The sequence below is a fragment of the Panulirus ornatus genome, chromosome 4 (assembly GCF_036320965.1).
Source record: "Panulirus ornatus isolate Po-2019 chromosome 4, ASM3632096v1, whole genome shotgun sequence".
NCBI lineage: Eukaryota > Metazoa > Arthropoda > Malacostraca > Decapoda > Palinuridae > Panulirus > Panulirus ornatus.
This window is the reverse complement of record NC_092227.1, coordinates 87,142,418-87,163,252: the sequence shown is the minus strand read 5'-3', so window position 1 is coordinate 87,163,252 and position 20,835 is coordinate 87,142,418. Positions and strand designations below refer to the sequence as shown.

The following is a 20,835-nucleotide window of genomic DNA, read 5'->3' as shown; positions in this document are numbered from 1 at the left end:
CAGCCAAGCTCTGTAACATCTCAGTATACTCTTAGTGATAGCGGAATTGCACATCCTTCTTTTCCTCTTCCCTGATAATTTTCACTCATTCCCATCCATACTACACCTCTTTCCATGCCCTCCCATAACTTGTATTCATCATCTCCATTTTCACTCCAAACAACCTGCCCAAGGATATGGGCTTTCCCAGTCCCTAGCACATCTGTGCTACAACTTTCAAACCTATCCACAATCTCCCTCCTTTTACTCTCACCAGTCATCCCATTCACATTCAGCATCATCATTCTCAATCATTGAGGCTCATCTCTTTCAACCTTTGGCATAATAGGTAGACTCCAGTGCCTCCTCTAAAAGAAATTCAAAAAGACTGAAAGTAATTAAAAAAAGCTGTAATCATTGTAAGTATAATGACAAAGCAAATAAAAGGATAAGAGAACCAGCAAGAAGACAATTTGGAAAGCATCAATAGCAAAATTATGTTAACAGCAATGATTGTGGCAACCACGTGAAAGGAGCAGTGACATGGTACAGGCATGTCGAGTGTATACTGAAATGGTTGCTTATCAAATACATGTACTCTAAGAGAATATGGGTAAGATAAAACCAAATATAGAAGTCTGATGACTGAACAAGGGAGTATATTTGAAAGTCACTAAAGCAGGTGTGGAGATAGTGAGTTACTGATATATGAAATAGGATCTTATTGGTGTCTTTGATCTGCACTGAGGACTTTTTCAAATTTTTTTTTTTTTTTTTTTGTTGCTTTGTCGCTGTCTCCCGCGTTTGCGAGGTAGCGCAAGGAAACAGGCGAAAGAAATGGCCCAACCCACCCCCATACACATGTATATACATACGTCCACATATGCAAATATACATACCTACACAGCTTTCCATGGTTTACCCCAGACGCTTCACATGCCCTGATTCAATCTACTGACAGCACATCGATCCAATTCACTCTATTCCTTGCCCTCCTTTCACCCTCCTGCATGTTCAGGCCCTGATCACACAAAATCTTTTTCACTCCATCTTTCCACCTCGAATTTGGTCTCCCACTTCTCGTTCCCTCCACCTCCGACACATATATTCTCTTGGTCAATCTTTCCTCACTCATTCTCTCCATGTGCCCAAACCATTTCAAAACACCCTCTTCTGCTCTCTCAACCACGCTCTTTTTATTTCCACACATCTCTCTTACCCTTACGTTACTTACTCGATCAAACCACCTCACACCACACACTGTCCTCAAACATCTCATTTCCAGCACATCCATCCTCCTGCGCACAACTCTATCCATAGCCCACGCCTCGCAACCATACAACATTGTTGGGACCACTATTCCTTCAAACATACCCATTTTTGCTTTCCGAGAGAATGTTCTCGACTTCCACACATTCTTCAAGGCTCACAGGATTTTCGCCCCCTCCCCCACCCTATGATCCACTTCCGCTTCCATGGTTCCATCCGCTGCCAGATCCACTCCCAGATATCTAAAACACTTTACTTCCTCCAGTTTTTCTCCATTCTAACTTATCTCCCAATTTACTTGACCCTTAACCCTACTGTACCTAATAACCTTGCTCTTATTCACATTTACTCTTAAACTTTCTTCTTTCACACACTTTACCAAACTCAGTCACCAGCTTCTGCAGTTTCTCACATGAATCAGCCACCAGCGCTGTATCATCAGTGAACAACAACTGACTCACTTCCCAAGCTCTCTCATCCACAACAGACTTCATACTTGCCCCTCTTTCCAAAACTCTTGGATTCACCTCCCTAACAACCCCATCCATAAACAAATTAAACAACCATGGAGACATCACACACCCCTGCCGCAAACCTACATTCACTGAGAACCAATCACTTTACTCTCTTCCTACACGTACACATGCCTTACATCCTCGATAAAAACTTTTCACTGCTTCTAACAACTTGCCTCCCACACCATATATTCTTAATACCTTCCACAGAGCATCTCTATCAACTCTATCATATGCCTTCTCCAGATCCATAAATGCTACAGACAAATCCCTTTGCTTTTCTAAGTATTTCTCACATACATTTTTCAAAGCAAACACCTGATCCACACATCCTCTACCACTTCTGAAACCACACTGCTCTTCCCCAATCTGATGCTCTGTACATGCCTTCACCCTCTCAATCAATACCCTCCCATATAATTTACCAGGAATACTCAACAAACTTAAACCTCTGTAATTTGAGCACTCACTCTTATCCCCTTTGCCTTTGTACAATGGCACTATGCACGCATTCCGCCAATCCTCAGGCACCTCACCATGAGACATACATACACATTAAATAACCTTACCAACCAGTCAATAATACAGTCACCCCCTTTTTTAATAAATTCCACTGCAATACCATCCAAACCTGCTGCCTTGCCGGCTTTCATCTTCCGCAAAGCTTTCACTACCTCTTCTCTGATTACCAAATCATTTTCCCTAACCCTCTCACTTTGCACACCACCTCGACCAAAACACCCTATATCTGCCACTCTATCAGCAAACACATTCAACAAACCTTCAAAATACCCACTCCATCTCCTTCTCACATCACCACTACTTGTTATCACCTCCCCATTTGCGCCCTTCACTGAAGTTCCCATTTGCTCACTTGTCTTACGCACTTTATTTACCTCCTTCCAGAACATCTTTTTATTCTCCCTAAAATTTAATGATACTCTCTCACCCCAACTCTCATTTGCCCTCTTTTTCAACTCTTGCACCTTTTTCTTGACCTCCTGTCTCCTTCTTTTATACATCTCCCACTCAATTGCATTTTTTCCCTGCAAAAATCGTCCAAATGCCTCTCTCTTCTCTTTCACTAATACTCTTACTTCTTCATCCCACCACTCACTACCCTTTCTAATCAACCCACCTCCCACTCTTCTCATGCCACAAGCATCTTTTGCGCAATCCATCACTGATTCCCTAAATACATCCCATTCCTCCCCCACTCCTCTTACTTCCATTGTTCTCACCTTTTTCCATTGTGTGTGTGTGTGTATATATATATATATATATATATATATATATATATATATATATATATATATATATATATATTATTCTTTTTTATTTTTTTATTATACTTTGTCGCTGTCTCCCGCGTTTGCGAGGTAGCGCAAGGAAACAGACGAAAGAAATGGCCCAACCCCCCCCCATACACGTCAGCCCCGGTATACCACATCGCTCCAATTCACTCTATTCCTTGCCCTCCTTTCACCCTCCTGCATGCTCAGGCCCCGATCACACAAAATCTTTTTCACTCCATCTTTCCACCTCCAATTTGGTCTCCCTCTTCTCCTTGTTCCCTCCACCTCCGACACATATATCCTCTTGGTCAATCTTTCCTCACTCATCCTCTCCATGTGCCCAAACCACTTCAAAACACCCTCTTCTGCTCTCTCAACCACGCTCTTTTTATTTCCACACATCTCTCTTACCCTTACGTTACTCACTCGATCAAACCACCTCACACCACACATTGTCCTCAAACATCTCATTTCCAGCACATCCATCCTCCTGCGCACAATTCTATCCATAGCCCACGTCTCGCAACCATACAACATTGTTGGAACCACTATTCCTTCAAACATACCCATTTTTGCTTTCCGAGATAATGTTCTCGACTTCCACACATTCTTCAAGGCTCCCAGAATTTTCGCCCCCTCCCCCACCCTATGATCCACTTCCGCTTCCATGGTTCCATCTGCTGCCAGATCCACTCCCAGATATCTAAAACACTTCACTTCCTCCAGTTTTTCTCCATTCAAACTTATCTCCCAATTTACTTGACCCTTAACCCTACTGTACCTAATAACCTTGCTCTTATTCACATTTACTCTTAAACTTTCTTCTTTCACACATTTTACCAAACTCAGTCACCAGCTTCTGCAGTTTCTCACATGAATCAGCCACCAGCGCTATATCATCAGCGAACAACAACTGACTCACTTCCCAAGCTCTCTCATCCCCAACAGACTTCATACTTGCCCCTCTTTCCAAAACTCTTGCATTCACCTCCCTAACAACCCCATCCATAAACAAATTAAACAACCCTGGAGACATCACACACCCCTGCCGCAAACCTACATTCACTGAGAACCACTCACTTTCCTCTCTTCCTACACGTACACATGCCTTACATCCTCGATAAAAACTTTTCACTGCTTCTAACAACTTGCCTCCCACACCATATATTCTTAATACCTTCCACAGAGCATCTCTATCAACTCTATCATATGCCTTCTCCAGATCCATAAATACTACATACAAATCCATTTGCTTTTCTAAGTATTTCTCACATACATTCTTCAAAGCAAACACCTGATCCACACATCCTCTACCACTTCTGAAACCACACTGCTCTTCCCCAATCTGATGCTCTGTACATGCCTTCACCCTCTCAATCAATATCCTCCCATATAATTTACCAGGAATACTCAACAAACTTATACCTCTGTAATTTGAGCACTCACTCTTATCCCCTTTGCCTTTGTACAATGGCACTATGCACGCATTCCGCCAATCCTCAGGCACCTCACCATGAGTCATACATACATTAAATAACCTTACCAACCAGTCAACAATACAGTCACCCCCTTTTTTAATAAATTCCACTGCAATACCATCCAAACCTGCTGCCTTGCCGGCTTTCATCTTCCGCAAAGCTTTTACTACCTCTTCTCTGTTTACCAAATCATCTTCCCTAACCCTCTCACTTTGCACACCACCTCGACCAAAACACCCTATATCTGCCACTCTATCATCAAACACATTCAACAAACCTTCAAAATACTCACTCCATCTCCTTCTCACATCACCACTACTTGTTATCACCTCCCCATTTGCGCCCTTCACTGAAGTTCCCATTTGCTCCCTTGTCTTACGCACTTTATTTACCTCCTTCCCGAACATCTTTTTATTCTCCCTAAAATTTAATGATGAAAAAAAAAGTAATTATTAGCATGTGGCAGATCTGCTGGCCCTCGTCATGTGCAGGGTCATTTCTAAGTTAAAAGATATATGGTTTCCATAGTTAGGGAGCCTTCATCTCTGTCATGGAAAAGCCCATAATGGAATAAATGCATTGATGCTATACATTTACAAGAAGTTTAGGGATACAAGCTAGCCCAAAGCAAAATGTTAATTCTTGTTATGAGGTATAACAACTAGGTATCTTAGATTACCATGTTTTTCAAACTTCACTTGTAAGCCTTTCAAGATCAGTGTCAATTGGCTTTCATTTTCCCTACATGTTAAGAAATGGCCTCAGTAAAAATGTGTAGGTTGATAAAGTTTTTGTTAGGTTCTTTAATGGGACTCTAGATGATGGGGAATATGGATGATTTAGATCAAAGTACTGTGCATGGTTTGTATATTTTCCATGCAGATTTAAGTCCTGCTAAGACAGCACTTTGTGTCAAAAAATTTCTGGTAAACTAATATAATTTTCCTGACTTCTTTTTCAATCATTCTGCTCATGTTTTACATCTAAACATTTTCCTGTTTTCATACTACACTCTTATATTACTATCCACCTTCTTACCAACCATTTTTAATTACCAGTACTCTTATGATCATTTCACTTTTACACACACACATTTCATCTGCATATATCATAAGCTCCAAAAGACCCCTATATCTAGGGATGGGGAAAATGAATACTACCTACATACTTTCTACGTGTTGTAAAAGGTGACTAAAAAGGGTGGGGGATGGAGAGATGGAAACACCTCCCCTCCTTGAATTCCCAAATCTAAAAGTGTAAATGGAAGAAGGAGCAAAGTTTGGAGTGCTCCACTAAGGTTTCGGCCGGGGTATCTGAATGTATATGGATATAACCACATTGAGAGGAAGGGAGAGATATCATGTTTGGGATGACGAACTTGGATCCTCTGGCTCTGAGTGAAACTAAGTTTAAAGGGAAGGAGAAAAACAGTTTGGGGATGTCCACGGGGGAAAGCCTGGGATAGAGTCAGAGAAGAGTAAAGGAAGGGGTAGGAGGCACTTCTACTGTAATAGGGCTTGGGGGAATGTGTTATAGAGTGGATGGAAGTGACTTTTAAGACTAATGTGATTGAGAATGACAACAGATTACTATGTGATGGGTGACTGTCAGCGTATCTACACCTAAAAGTGAGAGGAGAGGGGGGAGAAATGCAGCTCTTTTGGGAGGAGCTAAAAGAGAAAGAGTCCATCTGTCGATCTATATATCTGATGCCCACTCCCTCTGGGAACTCGCATCAGGTGCTGACCACAATGTATTCCCTGCCATATCAGAACTCTCATACACCCCTTCATTTCTTTCTTATTCCACATAATCACAAAAATGCTCCTCTCAATTAGTTGAAAAAGTGCATCAGCAATTTTGATATAATCTGCAATTGAGTGGGAGATGTATAAAAGAAAGAGACAGGAGGTCAAGAGAAAGGTGCAAGAGGTGAAAAAAAGGGCAAATGAGAGTTGGGGTGAGAGAGTATCATTAAATTTTAGGGAGAATAAAAAGATGTTCTGGAAGGAGGTAAATAAAGTGCGTAAGACAAGGGAGCAAATGGGAACTTCAGTGAAGGGCGCAAATGGGGAGGTGATAACAAGTAGTGGTGATGTGAGAAGGAGATGGAGTGAGTATTTTGAAGGTTTGTTGAATGTGTTTGATGATAGAGTGGCAGATATAGGGTGTTTTGGTCGAGGTGGTGTGCAAAGTGAGAGGGTTAGGGAAAATGATTTGGTAATCAGAGAAGAGGTAGTGAAAGCTTTGTGGAAGATGAAAGCCGGCAAGGCAGCAGGTTTGGATGGTATTGCAGTGGAATTTATTAAAAAAGGGGGTGACTGTATTGTTGACTGGTTGGTAAGGTTATTTAATGTATGTGTGACTCATGGTGAGGTGCCTGAGGATTGGCGGAATGCGTGCATAGTGCCATTGTACAAAGGCAAAGGGGATAAGAGTGAGTGCTCAAATTACAGAGGTATAAGTTTGTTGAGTATTCCTGGTAAATTATATGGGAGGGTATTGATTGAGAGGGTGAAGGCATGTACAGAGCATCAGATTGGGGAAGAGCAGTGTGGTTTCAGAAGTGGTAGAGGATGTGTGGATCAGGTGTTTGCTTTGAAGAATGTATGTGAGAAATACTTAGAAAAGCAAATGGATTTGTATGTAGCATTTATGGATCTGGAGAAGGCATATGATAGAGTTGATAGAGATGCTCTGTGGAAGGTATTAAGAATATATGGTGTGGGAGGCAAGTTGTTAGAAGCAGTGAAAAGTTTTTATCGAGGATGTAAGGCATGTGTACGTGTAGGAAGAGAGGAAAGTGATTGGTTCTCAGTGAATGTAGGTTTGCGGCAGGGGTGTGTGATGTCTCCATGGTTGTTTAATTTGTTTATGGATGGGGTTGTTAGGGAGGTAAATGCAAGAGTTTTGGAAAGAGGGGCAAGTATGAAGTCTGTTGGGGATGAGAGAGCTTGGGAAGTGAGTCAGTTGTTGTTCGCTGATGATACAGCGCTGGTGGCTGATTCATGTGAGAAACTGCAGAAGCTGGTGACGGAGTTCGGTAAAGTGTGTGGAAGAAGAAAGTTAAGAGTAAATGTGAATAAGAGCAAGGTTATTAGGTACAGTAGGGTTGAGGGTCAAGTCAATTGGGAGGTAAGTTTGAATGGAGAAAAACTGGAGGAAGTAAAGTGTTTTAGATATCTGGGAGTGGATCTGGCAGCGGATGGAACCATGGAAGCGGAAGTGGATCATAGGGTGGGAGAGGGGGCGAAAATTCTGGGGGTCTTGAAGAATGTGTGGAAGTCGAGAACATTATCTCGGAAAGCAAAAATGGGTATGTTTGAAGGAATAGTGGTTCCAACAATGTTGTATGGTTGCGAGGCGTGGGCTATGGATAGAGTTGTGCGCAGGAGGGTGGATGTGCTGGAAATGAGACAATGTTGTATGGTTGCGAGGCGTGGGCTATGGATAGAGTTGTGCGCAGGAGGGTGGATGTGCTGGAAATGAGATGTTTGAGGACAATGTGTGGTGTGAGGTGGTTTGATCGAGTAAGTAATGTAAGGGTAAGAGAGATGTGTGGAAATAAAAAGAGCATGGTTGAGAGAGCAGAAGAGGGTGTTTTGAAATGGTTTGGGCACATGGAGAGAATGAGTGAAGAAAGATTGACCAAGAGGATATATGTGTCGGAGGTGGAGGGAACGAGGAGAAGTGGGAGACCAAATTGGAGGTGGAAAGATGGAGTGAAAAAGATTTTGAGTGATCGGGGCCTGAACATGCAGGAGGGTGAAAGGAGGGCAAGGAATAGAGTAAATTGGATCGATGTGGTATACTGGGGTTGACGTGCTGTCAGTGGATTGAATCAGGGCATGTGAAGCATCTGGGGTAAACCATGGAAAGCTGTGTAGGTATGTATATTTGCGTGTGTGGACGTGTATGTATATACATGTGTATGGGGATGGGTTGGGCCATTTCTTTCGTCTGTTTCCTTGCGCTACCTCGCAAACGCGGGAGACAGTGAAAAAAAAAAAAAAAAAAATCTATCTCTCTGGCACCTGTTCCCTTTGGGAACTCCCTCAAGGGGGTCACTACAGTAAACAAATCTCCATAACTGATAAACTCCAGTGATGCTTCTTAGTCTTTAATGCCTCATCCTGAACTGGCCACTTCCAAAGTGCAACTCTAGTGCAGTGTTTTCAGAGGCTCCTAACTAATATTGGTACCAACTACTTCTACCTGATGTGCCTCCCTAATGTTCTTAATTAATGTTCCAACATACTACTTCACCTAATACTCTCAGTTAATGCTCATACCTACTACTTCTATCTACAGCTTATACCTAATGCATCTGTCGAATGTTCCTACCTAATACTTCTATCTACTGCTTCTACCATTTTGCCAAAAGGTAGGGATAGCACACAGAGCTCACTGCAGGAAAATCTAAAGTTATGAAGAATGTGTGACTTAAGTGTTGTTAAGTGTTATAAATGACAGGGAGAGAATGTGTTTGTGGACAGAATGCCAGCAGTTCACATGTGAGAGAGGCAGAAAGAAAACACATTTATCTGAGTCAAAGGACTGCAACTTGACAGTCACTGAGGTGCTGACTCACGATGCAGCTGTCACTATCCTTTCCAATACCCAGGCAGGTAGTACTGGTAATATACCTCCCTAGTTGGTGGTTGCCTGCTAACTGCTAGGGATCAAGTATTAGTAGTGGAAGGCTTATACATAAATGGGTAATGTGGTAGATGAGGGTATAATTGGAGGGCATGGAGTACCTTGTGTAAATGAAAATCGTGAACAGCTTGGCAAGTGGTGTGCTGAAAAATGACTGATTAAAAAGAATGAAAATTCATGAATATATACGAAAGAGTGGGGCTAAGGGTCAGTATACATTACTGGATTAAGATTATGTACTGATTGACAAGCATCCAAATGAGGGACTGTTGGTTATAAAAGTGTTGAGATGTGCAGTGAATGTAGGAATGCAGTCAAGTGTGAATGACATGCATAAAATGTTTAGAGAAATACTACTAAAGGCTGTAGAATCAGTGGATGGATACAGGGTAGTAAGATACAGGAATGAAAAGGGCAATGTATGGTGGACAGAAGACATTAGAGATGCTGTGGAAGATTAAAAAAAACAAAAAGGCATATGGTAGATTGCTCGATAGGAATGTACCATATGAAGTTCTGCAAAGGAGGGAAGAATACAAAATATGTAAGCAGAATATCAAGAAGCTGATTGAGGAAAGCAAAGAAAGAGTAGATGAAGATTCTGGAAGGAAGTTGAGTAGAAAGTTTCGGGATGATAAACTACACTGGAAGAAGGTGAAAAAGGAAATAAATGGATGTGAAAGTGGAAATTTTGGTGTGAGAAGCAAGGAAGGGAATGTGCTGCATCAAAAAGGACAAGTGAAAGGAAAATGGAAAAAGAATTTTGAAGAAATGATGAATGTGGGAGAAGGGGAAGCAGCAGTCATTACATGCATGGGTATGGAGGATGGAAGGAAGAGAAAACACGTGCAAGGGCCTATAGCAAAAGGGGAGGTAAGAATGGCGATAATGAAACTGAAGGTAGGAAAGGCACCTGGAGTGGATGGGTTTATGGCTGAAATGCTGAAGTATGGAGGGCAAAGTGTGATAAAGTGGATGCTTCTTATATGAAATCTAAAACGGAAACAGAAGGTTGTGCCTGAGGACTGGGTGAGAGCAATTATCGTTCCTTTAATAAAAGGGAAAGGTTCTCAGGATGTGTGTGGCAATAATAGGGAAAGAAATCTGTTAACTATACCAGGAAAAAAGTATGCAAGAATATAAACCGACAGAGTGATGGAAGTGCCTGAAAGCAGAATAAGTGAAGAGCAAGGGGGTTTCACGAAAAGTAAGGGATGTGTGGATCACATCTTTGAAGTAAAGATCACAGTAGAAAAGTATTCAGTGAAAGGTAAGAAGTTGTATGCAGCTTTTATTGATCTGGAGAAAGCGTATAACAGATGGAAGTGCCTGACAGCAGAATAAGTGAAGAGCAAGGGGGTTTCAGGAAAAGTAAGGGATGTGTGGATCACATCTTTGAAGTAAAGATCACAGTAGAAAAGTATTCAGTGAAAGGTAAGAAGTTGTATGCAGCTTTTATGGATCTGGAGAAAGCGTATGACAGAGTCGAGTGGAATGCTTTATGGGATGTGTTAAGGATATATGGTACAGGACAACTATTGGATGGTGTGAAAGCCTTCTATAGATGAGCAAATGCATGTGTACGAGTGGATGGAGAGCTGAGCAAAAGTTTTGAGATACATGTAGGTGTAAAGCAGGCCTGTGTAATGTCACCATGGCATTTTAATATATATATGAATGGTTGACTGGTTGGTAAGGTTATTTAATGTATGTATGACTCATGGTGAGGTGCCTGAGGATTGGTGGAATGCGTGCATAGTGCCATTGTACAAAGGCAAAGGGGATAAGAGTGAGTGCTCAAATTACAGAGGTATAAGTTTGTTGAGTATTCCTGGTAAATTATATGGGAGGGTATTGATTGAGAGGGTGAAGGCATGTACAGAGCATCAGATTGGGGAAGAGCAGTGCGGTTTCAGAAGTGGTAGAGGATGTGTGGATCAGGTGTTTGCTTTGAAGAATGTATGTGAGAAATACTTAGAAAAGCAAATGGATTTGTATGTAGCATTTATGGATCTGGAGAAGGCATATGATAGAGTTGATAGAGATGCTCTGTGGAAGGTATTAAGAATATATGGTGTGGGAGGCAAGTTGTTAGAAGCAGTGAAAAGTTTTTATCGAGGATGTAAGGCATGTGTACGTGTAGGAAGAGAGGAAAGTGATTGGTTCTCAGTGAATGTAGGTTTGCGGCAGGGGTGTGTGATGTCTCCATGGTTGTTTAATTTGTTTATGGATGGGGTTGTAAGGGAGGTAAATGCAAGAGTCCTGGAAAGAGGGGCAAGTATGAAGTCTGTTGGGGATGAGAGAGCTTGGGAAGTGAGTCAGTTGTTGTTCGCTGATGATACAGCGCTGGTGGCTGATTCATGTGAGAAACTGCAGAAGCTGGTGACTGAGTTTGGTAAAGTGTGTGGAAGAAGAAAGTTGAGAATAAATGTGAATAAGAGCAAGGTTATTAGGTACAGTAGGGGTGAGGGTCAAGTCAATTGGGAGGTGAGTTTGAATGGAGAAAAACTGGAGGAAGTGAAGTGTTTTAGATATCTGGGAGTGGATCTGTCAGCGGATGGAACCATGGAAGCGGAAGTGGATCATAGGGTGGGGGAGGGGGCGAAAATTTTGGGAGCCTTGAAAAATGTGTGGAAGTCGAGAACATTATCTCGGAAAGCAAAAATGGGTATGTTTGAGGGAATAGTGGTTCCAACAATGTTGTATGGTTGCGAGGCGTGGGCTATGGATAGAGATGTGCGCAGGAGGATGGATGTGCTGGAAATGAGATGTTTGAGGACAATGTGTGGTGTGAGGTGGTTTGATCGAGTAAGTAACGTAAGGGTAAGAGAGATGTGTGGAAATAAAAAGAGCGTGGTTGAGAGAGCAGAAGAGGGTGTTTTGAAATGGTTTGGGCACATGGAGAGAATGAGTGAGGAGAGATTGACCAAGAGGATATATGTGTCGGAGGTGGAGGGAACGAGGAGAAGAGGTAGACCAAATTGGAGGTGGAAAGATGGAGTGAAAAAGATTTTGTGTGATCGGGGCCTGAACATGCAGGAGGGTGAAAGGAGGGCAAGAAATAGAGTGAATTGGAGTCATGTGGTATACAGGGGTTGACGTGCTGTCAGTGGATTGAAGCAAGGCATGTGAAGCGTCTGGGGTAAACCATGGAAAGCTGTGTAGGTATGTATATTTGCGTGTGTGGACGTGTGTATGTACATGTGTATGGGGGGGGGGGTTGGGCCATTTCTTTCGTCTGTTTCCTTGCGCTACCTCGCAAACGCGGGAGACAGCGACAAAGTATTAAAAAAAAAAAAAAAAAAAAAAAAAAATGAATGGAGTGATGAGAGATGAAAACAAAACTAGGGAAAATGGGTCCAGAGATGGAGTGTGGCAGTGATATATGATAGCTAGCGGCAAGCCTATTCATGGATAATATTGTGTTGTTTGCTGAGAGTGAAAAGGAGTTGCAGAAGGTTGTTTGTTTTATGATGTGTGAAAGAGCAGGTAATTGAAGGTAAATGCAAGTAATAGTAAAGTAATGGTGTTTGAAAGTAAAGAGTGAAAGTACAGATTTTGTAAAACCATACTGAGTGAAAGAAGAAAGTGTATGAAACTGTGCTTTGAATATGGAGTAAAAAGACTGGAAGAGGTGAGAAAATTGGGTTCGTGTGGTGATATGGAAGGAGAGATAAGGGAGAGAGCAGTACAGGGTAAAAGAGTCATTGGGTTCCTTAACAGAATAATGAAGGGTAGCGTAAGTATGGAAGTGAAGAGAGGATTACGGGACAGCACAGTCCTCACAACCCTAACCTATGCAGCCAAAACATGGACATGGAATGAGACAATGAGGTCAAGAATCCAGGCCGTGGAAATGAGCTATATGAGTGAAGAGCATGAGATGTAACTAGATGGAATGATAAAAAATGAAATGGTGTATGAGAGATGTGGTATGGCAGGAAATGCAAAGGAAGTGAATTGCCAAGAGGTAGAATGGGTGAAACATAATACTTTGAGGTGGTTTGGGCATGTGGAAAGAATGCAAGACTGGGAGTTTACAAGGAGAGTGTATGACAGTACAATTAAAGGGATTGGTATGAGTGGAAGACAACCTGTGATATGGGCAGAGTGGAGGAATACAGTAGGGAGAGAAATAGTGGAAGAATGCATGGAATGCTGTATGCGACAGAGGCACATAAAGACAAGGATAAGTGGAGGCTTTTTTGCCATGGCCATCCCTTGATGGGAGTTCATGGAGGGAACAGGCTTCAGAGATATAGATAGATAGATAGATAGACTAGGGCATATGAAGCAGTCAAGGTCAAATCACTGAGAGGTTTATGGGGTTTGGCTCTGGTTTCTGTGCATTACACATGACAGATAAAAAAGGATCTGAGCAAATGAGGCCCTTCTACATTTGTTCCTGATGCTACTTCACTAAGTAGAAAACAGAAAATGGATACGAAAACAAGACATGTACATATAAAGGATATGTACAAGTCTTTGAATCCCTCCTCAGCTCCCATATCCTTAAACACCTTGAAAATCACAGTCTTCTCTGATCACTAGTATGGCTTCCGTAAGGTGAGATCCACTAACGATATTCTTTCCTATCTTACTAATGTCTGGTCATCATCCCTGAAAGATTTTGGGGAGTCAAGTGTAGTTGCCCTTGACATATCTAAGGCTTCTGACAGGTGTGGCATAGGGGTCTCACCTCTAAGCTCCCCTTTTTGGCTTTCCTACCTCACTTTGTTCCTTCATATCTAGCTTCCTCTCTGGAGAATCTATCTTTGTGGTTGTTGATGGATCAGCTCTCTCTCTCTCTCTCTCTCTCTCTCTCTCTCTCTCTCTCTCTCTCTCTCTCTCTCTCTCTCTCTCTCCCCCCCTTCCACCTTTCTCCATCAACAGCAATATCCTTCAAGGTTCTGTCCTGTCTCATGCACTTATTCTCCTTTTTTTCAACAATTTCTTCTCCACAAATAATCCAATGCACTCATATGCTGAAGAATCAACACTGTATTCATCCACATCCTTCAACTCTGCTCCCTCTTCACTCATTTGATCTGCACCTCATCTTGGCACAGCTTCCTCGATAAACTCAAGACTTGGACAAGATATCTCAATGGGGTAGACAAAATCTTGTTAAGTTTAATGCCTCCAAGATCCAGTTTCTATTCACCTCTCGGCTCTCCTTTGATGGTTCTATAATTCCACCTCTTGACTTAATGAAAATACTTGGTATTACTATAACATCCACTCTTTCTTGGAAACCCCACATTATAGGAATAGGTAAGTCAGCCTCTAAGAAACTGGGCATCCTGTTTAGATGTTGAGAGAGAGAGAGAGAGAGAGAGAGAGAGAGAGAGAGAGAGAGAGAGAGAGAGAGAGAGAGAGAGAGAGAGAGAGAGAGAGAGAGAGAGACTTTAATGTCATCAAAAATTTCAGAACTGATGTACGTCCCCTATCTATATGAAAAAATACACACAGCAACAACACACACATCATTATGTTGAGCTCACCTTATTTAAAACACTTTGTTTACCAGTCAGGATCTCAAAATGTGGTATATCCATTGACTCTTTCATCAATGAGAATATGAGTAAGGTGATGATATAATAGATTATCTTCATCACTGGGTTAATGTGCAAGTAGTAAACACCCCAGCTAAAGAAAGTTTCCCACACTGATGATCCAGGTAACTGCTTTTTCTTTTCTTCAACAGGTGTTTCTGTAATGGAAAAGTTTATAAAAACAATTGCTTATGTAAGACAAGATTTTGCAACATAACATCCAATAACAATCCAAGTCCCTTCCAGGCTTACTAATATATTATTAATTTTACTATACACAATCGCTGTTTCCTGTGTCAGTGAGGTAGCGCCAGGAAACAGATGAAGAATGGCCCACCTACTCATATACACATATATATACACATAAATGCCCATATATGCACATATACATAAACATACACAGACATAAAAATATATACACATGTACATATTCATGCTTGCCTTCATCCATTCCCGTTGCTACCCCATCCTCACAGGGAACAGCACCTCTACAAAAATCAGGGGATTTTAGGGGTGATTCAAAAGTCCAACATAAGGGATATAATTCTACGAGTTCATCCTCATGGATCTTTTTTCCTATACCGAACTGCATTCCCACCTTAGAATTATGGCTTAATTTGCACACTTTCACTCTAGCTGTCATATATATAATGTACTAAAAGCACAGCCTACCATTCACAGTCAAGCCCCACAGATTACTTAATGGTTTATCTTGACATGCCCTGATTCAACCAACTGACAGCATGATGCTCTCCGTATATCACACAGACCTAATGTATTCTTTTCGAAACAAACCTCTCATCATTCTGAAAATTCATGCTCCTGTACCTAGAAACCCCCCTCACTCCCCCTATTTCCTTCTAGATCTACCCTCCTCTTCAGACATAGATCTCCTTAGTCAGCCCTTCTTCATCCATTCTCTCCATGTCTCTGAATCATTTCAACAATCCTGGTTGACTCTCTAAATCAGACTGCCCTACCTCCACATCTCTCTCTGCATTTGCACTGGATATATCTCTGACACAAAACTAATGTCCCCGGGCATTAAGTTTCCAATAATCCAAGCTCTCTCTTTCTTTTATGTTTAATATCCAAAACTTATATTCAAACAACACCATCAAGACTGCTAGATCTTCAAACATGCCTATCTTTACCCTTACAATATTGTCCTCTCCTTCCACAAGCTCCTTAATGTATATAAAACCTTAGACCCTTCCTTCATCCTTGTGTCACTTTAACCCCCAAGGTTACATCTGCTGACATATCCACTTCCTGGTCTCTAAAAAACTCTATCTTCCCAAGCCCTCCAAATTCAAACTTACAAATCAACTCTTCCACTCTCATAGCCAAGTTACACCTCATTACCTCACTTTTGTTCATATTGTCTCTTGACTTCTTTCTTCCACTTTTACACATTCTCCCAAACTCTGACACCAACTTCAGGAGCATCTCTCAGGAGTCTGCTAATCAAAGTCATGTCATCTCTCAACAGCAACTGATTCACATCCTATATCCCACCAGCCCCAGCAGAGTGCAGATCCACTCATACCTGGTTCACAACTCCACCTTTCCTGAATCCACACTGCTCCTACCCAGTCATATTTTCTTTGCCATCACACTCTCAACTACCACTTATTAGGTATACTCAAAAGGATTATACTTCTGTTATGTTAACATCCATTTTTGTTCTCCTTACCTTTACAATGGACACTATACATACATTTCAACTGTCCACAGGTATTTCATCTTGGGACACACAAATACTGAAAAGACTGATTAACCAATCAACAGCATTTTCACTCCCATTCTTTGTTAACTGAACTGCATTTCCATCCACTTTTGTCTATCTGCACTCTGCCACACTTCATCTTGTACAAGGCTTTCACCTTCTATCTATCTATTTCTCTGGCACCAGTTCCCTCCAGAAACTCCCTCAAGGGGGTAGCCACAGCAGTCTCCACAACAGGTGAAATCCAGTACCACTCTTCCCCTTAACAGGCCACTGGCAGAGGGCAACTCTAGCACAATGTTTCATAAGCTCCTACATATTGTTCCAACTGAATACTATGGTGTCTACCTAATGTTCCGGCCAACTACTTTTACCTAATGTTCCTGCCTATTGCTCCTAACATTTTGCTAAAAGGAAGGGCTAGTGCACAGTGCTCACTGCAGGAAAATCTAGAGTTAAGAATGTGCGAGCTGAATGTTTCCAAGTGTTATGTGCAACAAGGAGAGATTGTATGTCTGTGAACATAATGCCAGCAGTCCATATGCAGGTGAGGAAGAAAGAAAAGATAGCTAACTGGGTTAGAGGATGCAACCTGAAAATCACTATACTGCTGGCTCACTATACAGCTGTCACTAATCATCATGATACCCAGGTGGATAGTACCATTAATATACCTCCCTGGTCAGTGGCTACCTACCAACTGCTACCTACTCAGGCTTTCAGGACTTCCTCTCTTTTCATTTTACTAATCACTATGATTTTTTCACTGTACTCCTCCTCTATGCCTTCTCTAGTTTTTATGCTTCTGTAAGCAGAGTGACCAAACTTGAGAAGCATAATTTAGTTTCAGCTTAATTTAAGATGAAAACATCGTGTTGAATACTTCCTCATCCATATGCTTAAATGCTACTCTAATATTTGCCAACAGCCACTCTATTTGACTTATTACTCTCCTAATGTGGGACTTTGGCAACAAGTCAGGAAAAACGCTGACTCCCAAGTCCCACACACATACACACATTCCTGCAGCTTATTTCCTGCTACATAATATTCATTATGAGGCCTTCATGTACTGTATCCCAATCTCATTATCTTGTATCTACTTGAGATGAATTTCATCACTCATGTACCAGACCAACTCTAGAGACTGTCTAGATTCACTTGTAATTGGTTCCAATCCTACTATCTCTTTACCTCCCTCATGGCTTTGGTATCATCACTGAGCATATTCAGGTAGGAGTCAAATCCTTACGGCAAGTCACTTACATGGATCAAGAAGAGCAATGGTCCTAGAACAGACCCACTGATAACCTTAACCCATTCTGAGAGGGTTCCCCTGACATTAAGCCTATGCTCCCTTCCATTAAGATAATCTTTTACCCATCAAAGTAGTTAGGAGAACAGGACAACAAATGGGAGCAACAATGAGGAGTAGATGGAAAGTGGTTACAGCCAAAGAAGAGGATGAAAGGGAGATCATGCGAGTGTTCTGAGGGACTGTTGAATGTGTTAAATGAAATGGCAGTAGGTGTGGTTTGTCTGTCACCAGCTGACACATGGAGTGAAGAATTCTCAGAGAATGTATGGCAAACTGTGAGGAGGTAGTGAAAGTCTTGCATAAGATAAAATATAGCAGAGTGGCATGAGTGGATGGACTTGCAGTTGAATTTCTCAAGAAAAAAGGTGACTGTTTCTGACTGGTTAGGCTATTCATAAACAGAATGGCCTAAGGTAAGGTGCCTAATGATAGGAAGAATACATGTATCATGCCCTTATATAAAGGCAAAGGGGTGAAATTGAACAATTGAACCACAGAGGTTTAAGTCTTCTGAATATACTTCGCAAGGTGTAGAAGAGTGGTGATAAGAGGGTAATGGCATGCACAGAATCTCTGACTGGAAAGGATAAGTGCAACTTCTGGTTAAGTAAAGGATGTGTGGCCCATATGTCTGCTTTACTTTGAAGACCCTGAGCCTGAGATGCCTGGAGAAACAGAGTGAAATGTGTGTGGCATTTATGGATCACGAGAAAGTGTAAGGAAAAGTTTAGAAAAAGGTCTAGTGGAAGGTGCTATAAATTTAGGGATAAAGTTATTCAAAGTAACTGTCATCTCATTTATCCTTATAAAGACATGCAGCACTAAAGAAGCTGGCCACATCCACCAGTCAGGACCAAAGGTCACAGAGTGTTGAGATATCATGTGTGTATATACATGCAAAGAATGCAGAGCAACTGACTGGTAAGTGTCTTCTTTATGATAGATGCAAGATGAACATGAAGGGTTTTGGGATATGCTTAAATGGTGTTTGTAGTGTTGTAGTGATATACACGGACTAGGTCAGGTGCTCAATTTAGCTTTCCTCCAATGAAAGGATTCAAGGAAGGATATGAAAGAGCACATCTTTCTCACATCATAGATTCTAGTATAAGGCCTAAGTCAAGCCAAAAAAGTTTCTTAATTCTTGCACAGATATTTCTTGCTGAGAGAAATCTCAAAGATCAGGATGTGAAAATAAATGATCCCATTAGTAATCACTGGCGAAGTCCAATACTTCCCTAAGAGAATCAAGAGGACATAAGGCATCATGCACGCCTGATGAAATCTCCCAGGAGTGGATGACAACAGGGCTATTTCTAAATCTAATATTTTCATGCCTAGAAACAAATGGGGTATGGGTTACCTTTAACCATAAGAGAATGTCATCAAAGACAAGATCTTCTGGCTACATAGCATGTAATTCACAAACTTTCTCTCAAAGCCTAAGGTTCCAAGGACAAGTTTCATAAGAACAGGGTGGGGATCTAAACCTCTACAAGAAATTACCAGATTGTGATAGGTCTAAAACTTTGAAAGCTCCCACTTGGGCTGTTGTGGTTGTGGGAGAACAAACCAGACTCCTCAAAAGAATGACCAAAGTATGTTTGCATCAAACAGGAACTGTCAGATTAATGATAAAACCCAAAGGCAGGGGTTCTTAATGGGTACTCTTTTAAGAGGCAATAGTGTTGCTAGCCTTGACTTTATCATAATAAAGGCTAAAGAAGAACTTTAAATATAAAGCTGGTCACTTCTGAAACATTAAATTCTTCAAAGAAGACTGAAAAGTTTTCTACAATGACTGGTTATGAATCGAGTTCAAGGGGGACATCTTAGGCACTCTCTAAATCTCTGATTGTGAAAGTATTTGAGACAATCTTTTTTTATTACACGATCTATCTTTATCATTTTTATTCTACTTAGTCGTTGTCACCTGCGTTAATGAGGTAAAGCAAGGAAACAGACGAAAGAATGGCCCAACTAACCCACATACGCATGTATATACATAAACGCCCACACATGCACATATACATACCCATTCACCTCAACATATACATACTTATACATACACAGACATATACATATATACATATTCATATGTGGGTGGGTTGGGCCATTCTTTCATCTGTTTCCTTGCGCTACCTCGCTAACGCAGGAGACAGCGACAAAGTATAATAAGTTTGTCTAACAGGCAGTGGACAGCCACAGTATTGTCCATCAGAATTAGCATTCCAAAATTCAGCCTCTGGCCACTCTGAGAGATGAAAAAACCATGAAACCAAATGCTTACAAATTGATACAATAGGTCTTCTATACTCTGTACAAGGGCCGACATTCATAGGACCTTCTGAAGAATGGAAGTCCAAGTAACAATTCAAAGTATCTTACCAAACCACCTGAGAGGACACTGGAATCTTTAGAAAAAGTTTATATGTGTCATTTCCTACAAAACACTTGGTTATGCCACATCATTCTCTGCAAAGCTTAAGACATCTATCAATAAAGAAGACTGCAATCAGCATCATGTCTTTACTGCAATATGAAAGTGTCCATGGAAGTGTACGAGATGGAATAGAGACTGTGATGCGAGAGTGATGAGAGTAATTTGCCTGTATGTAAACAATAAATCTTACAGCTAACCCACTCTAGTACATACCTATATCCTGTACAACTATGGTATCTGGGCTGCACATTTTCCCATCTCTTATAGGTTTCCTGCCTGTGATAGAACTGAAAGGAAAAATCAATAAACGAGTGAATAGATATCACAATCAATATAAGTAATCATCATTGTAATGCTAAGCTATATCTAACAATTATTCAGCTACACTCACTGTACCAGAATGTATTTCACGAAAGTGTTTATAATGAAGAAGCACCACTACAGTATTTCTTACAGTATGTACAGTGCAGTTTGAAAAACATGAATTCTTAAACTGAAGAGATTCAAACATTAAAGGATTCCCTACATCTTGAGAATTCAGATGCTGAATTTTTCTGAAGTTTCCTGCTTCCTCTCTGTAACCAACTGCTAAGGA

General features: G+C 41.2%; 1 protein-coding gene across 2 annotated transcripts in view; it reads right to left on the bottom strand.

The window, feature by feature from the left end:
* Positions 1-20,835, bottom strand: part of LOC139746154 (acyl-coenzyme A diphosphatase FITM2-like) — a 52,948-nt gene that overhangs the window by 18,491 nt on the left and 13,622 nt on the right. For both annotated transcript variants that reach the window (XM_071657032.1, XM_071657023.1), the window contains 2 exons: positions 20,454-20,527; positions 14,700-14,908 (listed from right to left, as the gene is read on the bottom strand). In XM_071657032.1, the coding sequence (XP_071513133.1) occupies positions 14,700-14,908; positions 20,454-20,490 (246 nt within the window). In that variant the 5' untranslated portion in view covers positions 20,491-20,527. The remainder of the gene's footprint in view (positions 1-14,699; positions 14,909-20,453; positions 20,528-20,835) is intronic.